The 6,385-nt window shown below is 44.1% G+C and overlaps 1 protein-coding gene across 1 annotated transcript in view; it reads right to left on the bottom strand.

The window, feature by feature from the left end:
- Positions 1 to 6,385, bottom strand: part of FOXK1 (forkhead box K1) — a 39,831-nt gene that overhangs the window by 6,245 nt on the left and 27,201 nt on the right. Inside the window, exons 4-7 of the mRNA XM_009993716.1 lie at positions 4,714 to 4,870; positions 3,302 to 3,448; positions 1,373 to 1,566; positions 70 to 236 (exon numbers count right to left, since the gene is read on the bottom strand). Coding sequence (XP_009992018.1) covers positions 70 to 236; positions 1,373 to 1,566; positions 3,302 to 3,448; positions 4,714 to 4,870 — 665 coding nt within the window. The remainder of the gene's footprint in view (positions 1 to 69; positions 237 to 1,372; positions 1,567 to 3,301; positions 3,449 to 4,713; positions 4,871 to 6,385) is intronic.

The following is a 6,385-nucleotide window of genomic DNA, read 5'->3' as shown; positions in this document are numbered from 1 at the left end:
CCTGCAGTGTCCCCAGCATGACACTCCATGCAATTAACAGTCACCCTCTGTGGAACAAGAGCTACTCACCAGGTGCACTCTGGGAATACCGATACTCTGGAACTGAGGCTAACTTTGACCCAAAGTCGTGATCATGTGGAATGGGTGAGCCCTCCCGTGACAGGCACTCTGGGGTCTGTAGGCCACTAGAGTGAGGGGACAGCAGGCCAGGATGAGTAGGGGAGGCAGGAGCACTCCTGAAACACCAGAATGTAGAGTTGGCAAGTGTAGGTTCATTTCAACCACAAGACAGCAGCAGAGACCAAGAGTTACTTCCACTACAGGATTCTCTAGTAGGTGGGCAGCCCTTCTTCCACACTACCCACAGCAGTCTTGCTGGGAAGAGTTCAAAAGAACACAGTGTTCTCACAAATGGCCTAGCACCAAATATTGTCATATTATTCCCAGCTGTCATATTATTCCCAGGACTCTTCAGAGTATGCTTAACATTTCATGTTAAGCCCCTCTACTGACAGAAGCAGGAGGTGCCTCATGTTCAGATCAGTTTCATAATTTTAGGCCATTCTCAAAGGAACTTTGTCAGCATTTGAGAGTGACAGAGGAGAGGAAGAGGACACATAGATGCAAATGGCTGGCTCTGCCTGTGCTTGCAGAGCAGTTGCACCCCCTTTCTCTCTCCCTAACCACTTGGTTGCCACCTCTGGTCCCATGTGACCACCAAGAACATGAGGAATCATTACACTTCTTTAATGACAAACAAAACAGAAGTTTATCAGCTAAAAACTATTCTCCTGTTTTCCCCCATTTTAAGAGACAGAAAGGAAGCAAGGTGTGGGAAGAATGCTACATGAAACTGCTCCAGCTACTGTTAAATTGCAAGTCTTATCCCTGCATCTCCAGGGCTGGGAGAAAGCTGTATTGCATTGAGCTCCTTTTTTGCAGCAGCTCCACAGAACACTCCCCCATTGCTTCACTACTGACAACCATGACCAACATGATCTTCCCTATAGGAGAGTGTTTTAAATACCACAAAAGTTATTCCCACTATGATCTAATCCACATCTAAACACAGCTTTCCTGCAAGGAGAGACTGGCATCTGAAAACATTTATTCCAGTGATAACTGCTTTGAATTTCTTTGAAATGATGCCAGAACAGATAGACTATTGGATGCAGTTTTATAGTTTGGTTATGGACTTTTTTTTTGGTAAACAGTTAAGAAGTCAGAACTATTTTCAGATTATACCTTAGAACTATCTGTATTACCTCTCAAAACTATAAAGAGAAGTAGGGTTTGCTCAGTGCACTTCAGAAGTTTTTGTTTGTTTTCTTCTAATGCCTTTGGCACAGAGATTAGGGAAAGCTGAAGTTACCTGGAGGAGAGAGGCCCAAAAGGTGTTCGGAAGCAGGACACCCCTCTTTGCCTTCGTTTTCTAAATGCTTGCTCTACTAGTTTGGCTTCAGAGGCAGGGTCAATTCTCCAGAAGGAGCCCTTTCCAGGCTCCTCCTGGGAGCGTGGGACCTTAATGAAGTAACGGTTCAAGGAGAGGTTGTGCCGAATGGAATTCTGCAGGAAGCAGAGGAATGAGATGATTATTTTGCCATGAGGAAGCTTATAACAAAGATGAATGGGTTTCACCACATAGCTTGGGAAAAATAAAATCCACACTGCCAGAATCTACGTTGAAGACGGAAACAGGTCACACAGCTCACACAGCTCCAAAGTCACAGGAGAAATGGAAGACAAAAACCTGAGGAAACATGCCAGAGAGTTTCTACTAACCAAGCTGAAAGATGGGTATGCTTGGTACCCCTTAACCACACCTGGAGCCTGGCAGTGCAGTGACTTTTCTGTGAAAAGCATTGAAAGCAGAGCTTTTTGCTGAGGCAGGGGGAAATCACCACAAACCACATCAGAACTCTCTCAAAAGACAGGTCTTCTTCTAGGCAAGTGGAAAAAACTGCCTGAGCCTGTGCTAGCTGCTTACCTGCCAGACAATCACTGGGGAGCCCAAACATGCCCTGAAGGACACTGCATCTCATGGTAATCATAACACAAAAGCCAGCCAACATGCCCTCAGACAGCTCTCTCCAAGAAGAATCCATTATTTATGTGGCACTAGTCTAGCACTGTACAGCTCCCCAGATGTTGACAGCACTATTTATCCTTTTCATTGCAAAACCCACCTCTGACTGGGTGCAGCACTAGCTTTTGGGTTAGGGCAAAGGCTCAGTAAGTCCAGGTGTGCACAAGCTCATTCTTCTTCCCTGTTTCAAAACAAAAGCTTCTGCAGCAGCTTTAGACAAGCTCTTCTCATGTGAAGCCTTAGAATGCTACTGGTAGGGCAGGAAAAAAGACAAGTTCACCCTCCACTGAAATGCAGCTCTCTTTGAAGCAGGATGCAGCAACAGGTCTGCAAAGCACAGCTCTGCTGAGCAGGTTAAGGCAGGAAGTGAATTCCACAATTAATTACAACTGCAGGGGAAAGCCAAGGAGGCAGAAACATACTTATTCCAACTGTACTCAAAGTGCACCAAGCAATACTGCTCCTGCTAGTTGAACACAATGAAATCAGCAGCTGCAACAGTCTTTCCAGCTGCATTAGTGTATTATATTCAAATGAAAACACCCATTGCAGAGGTGCAATGCCAAGAAAGTCTGAAAGCAGGTGGAGCTGAGGTTTCTGGAACTTTGAAAGCAGCCCTCAAGTGAACATTTAAGCTTGATTTAGCATGTGTTAACTATGTTCAAACTCTCCTATGAAGCTGGTCAGATTTCCTTTAATACCACAAGGAAGGCACAGACTCGAAGTTCCTGTGCTGAGATTCAGAACTTACAAACTGTGACTCCGGCAATGAAGTTGATACAATGGAAAAACAAAACATCTGTAAAGATTTAAGGTATGATTAAAAACTTGGACCTCAGTTTTAGCCTGGACATCTGCTGCTTGGACAGACCATTACAAATAAAGACAAGGTGAAAGATTAAGCAAGATTCAGGCAAGTATCTGGGCAGAGGAGTGACTGATAGAAAGGATGTGGAAGAAAACAAAAATGAAAGATAAATAACAACAGCATTAAAAGGGTTTAAAAAAACAGAGAGCCCAATAGTTACAGACTAGAAAGTATTTAAAAAAAACTAATAACCCACAAACAAACTAGTTAGCTTATGTTAAACAAATTCATTCTGGGAACAGTCAAAGCAGCTCTATTCCCAGTGCCCCAAATCTTTAATAAATATATTTCAATGCAGATAAGCCCCGTCAAAGTAGTTTAAAAGCTTGTCAGTGTCAAGAACTCACCTGCCAGCCTTTGTCAGCAGTTCTGTAATACGGATAATGCTTGGTAATGTGGGCATAGATCCCACTTAGTGTTAATTGCCTGTCCTGTGCTGAAGATATAGCCTGCACAATTAGCTGAGCATAAGAATAGGGTGGCTTGGACTCATCCTAAGGAAAAAAAAATATCAAATTTAGTCACTAACAAAGAATTCCTACACTAGAGTGAGTACTAACAACCCGAATTTAAAAAAGTACATTGTGCTCTAGATTTCACAGATGCTATGAGAGCATCAAGGGCCACTAAGAGCAGCACCACCTTCTTCCCTCCTGTTTCATACTGCCACCTCCCAGTTTAGCACAAGCATTTCTGTGCAAACACGACTATGGGACTGAGACAGATTAAAGCATCTCCTTCCCTCTCCTCACAAACACACAGGAAAAAAGCTAACTTCAATCTGATTCCATTTCACACTGAATTTATCACACATGCTTACACCTACACAAGGAACAGGATCAGGACAAGTAACTGGAAGCAAAGGGTTAGAGGGTGTTTGGTGTATTCACTGCTTTCAGTGTTCCTGAAACTACAGCCTTCAAATCTGCCCAGCTACAACTAAACTTTGTTAGAAAGGTTTCATGCAAGTACACTATCAGCTTCCCTCCCAGCAACAAGCCTAATATGAAACTTGATCCTATCCCTACCCTCTCCAGCAGGATTTGTTTCATTCTAGGAACTTTAATTTGTTTGCCACATCTCATATTCCCAGCTCTTCATATTACTCCATCAAAAACAGCCCTTCTTGTCTCAAGGGATAATTCAATCTACAAAAAAGCCACCTAGCATTGTGCTCCTCCACCCAATCCCAAATCAGGTGGTTTTGGATCTAGACCTTTAACTTTGATCTGAAGATCAGCTTACCAAAATTAAATTTTATCATTACAGCAAAGTTATTTTTTAATCTAAATTCCACTTGCTACTCTCCTCATTTAATGCTTGCTTGACAGGCCTTTGTGTTTGTTTTAAAGACAGACTATAGATTTCTCATGGCAAGGATCTGGTTTCTTCCCTTGCTTCTCCTTTCTGCAAGTGTGCTTTGCAAAATACCATTAATTAAAAAGGAGAAAAATAACACTGAATTTTAATGCATCTCTTCTTCATGGGTTCCAAGCAAAAAAATAAAATTCTTCTCACTTAACCCTTTTAGTGAAGGACTTGAAAGCATTTTGGGCAGCAAAAAAGATTAATCATCTACCACCAGTAAGACACTGGTTTGAATACACGGTCTGAAAACCCTGGAGGACACTGTGCACAGAGCCCTTTTGTCCAGGGTATTCTCAGACCTCTTTTAACTATATCCAGCACTGGCAATAAACCACCAGGTCTTAATAAGCCTGGCAATGAGCACTGCTGGGTAAGAAATGTTTCTCTGAACCTTTGGGCTGTCCCCGCCAGATGCATCTGCCTGCTGCTCTGATGCTGCTTTCGCCGCGTACTCTGCTGCCAGCTGCAGATCCGAGGTAATGTTGTGACCAAAACGGTATCCTGAGGATCCAGCACCACGTGGACTGGCCGGGCAAGAGTTGGGAACACTGGAGAGGCAAAAAGGAAACAAAGTGATTTGTTACTTCATTTGTTAACAAGACACATTGTTCTTCCTATCTTAGGTAAAGCTCCCAGGTCACTGAGAAGCAGTTAAGCCTTGTGCTTATTCTTGCCCCTGTGGCTTATCCAAAGCCCAGAGAGACTGAGAATAAAACATGTCAGAGATAAAATTGGAATTTCTACAAAATCCTGACACTCCCTCCCTCCGCCCAGCTTCTGTGATCACAAGACAGTAGAGCCTCAAAGCATTCAACAGCTCCTTTTTGTTTAGAGAAGCCCTCAAAACAGTGTGGGACTCAAAGCAACACACACTGCATCAGGAATGAACGCTTAAGTAAATATCCTGCTACTATAACTCCTGAAGGAACACCACACCACGCTCCTTGCAACACAGGTAATATTTAATCATCCTTTTAACAGATATGGGTTACGTTCTTTTACAGTATCATAGTTAGAGCACCCAGTGCAGGAATCTGCCATGAAGGTCCCTGTTTAACCCAACACACAAGCTTCAGGAGATCATGTCCTGATCAGTGCCACACAGCCAGAGACAGGGATTTCCTGCATTCACCAGCACACAAATGCAACTAACAAAAGGGAGCTGCAATCACTGGTATCCAACACAGAAAGCAGCTCTTTCATCAGCTTTGGCAAGCACGGGGAAAAGGCACTTTGAGAGTCCCAGGGCCACCACACGGTGGCATTGCAGGAGCACTTACTGAGCAGGAAAGCCGTGATGCAGCTGATGAAACACTACGAACAAATGAAAGGTCGCTATAATTTGCACCAGGCACATGGGAGTGAGTGCTGCAAGACGAGAACTCATCAGAAAGGTTTGTCTAGGGATCACACATCCTTGATTTGTGGGGTTGGAAGGACAGGAGGAGAGGGACGAGTTTGGGAATGTGAAGTTCTGCCTCTCCTCCGTTCTGCCCTGCCTGGCATTAAGGGGTGCAGCCAAATTCCAGGATTGCGTGTCTTCTACAGAGGAACAGGGAGCAAGAAAGCAAAACAATACACAGATTTACACAGCCAAACAAGCACTCCAAATTGTATGAAAAGATGCAAACTGAAGCCCACAGCTGGGAACCAGAATTCAGTAAAACAGGCATGAACAACCTCCTTCCCAGTTAAATGCCCAACAGCAGCACTAACTGACACAGTTAAATGCAGCAACTGACACTCAGCACCGCACTGTGCTAAATGCTGCATGAAAAAACAGAGAACAGCCCCCTCCTCAAAAAGGTGACTGTCTAAATAGTTTCCCACACGTACATATGTGGATGGAGAGGAAACAGCAAGGCAGTCCTTGTTTGCTCCATGGGCAATAGGTGCAGAAACAATCTGACAGTGTAAGGAAGGACCGTTTCCTACCGCGGTCCAGCCTGCAAACTGAGAAGTGCTGCTTCTCCTTGTGGCGTCTTTGCAAATGGCTGCAGCGCTGAGCTCAGCACAACCCAGACTGGTGTCTTTTAAAAGGGAATTGCAGGAATAGGGGGGGG

Source organism: Chaetura pelagica, unplaced genomic scaffold (genome assembly GCF_000747805.2).
Source record: "Chaetura pelagica isolate M959 unplaced genomic scaffold, ChaPel_1.0 scaffold213, whole genome shotgun sequence".
Taxonomy (NCBI): Eukaryota; Metazoa; Chordata; class Aves; order Apodiformes; family Apodidae; genus Chaetura; species Chaetura pelagica.
Note: the sequence above shows the minus strand (reverse complement) of the source record. Positions and strands in the feature narration are given on the sequence as shown.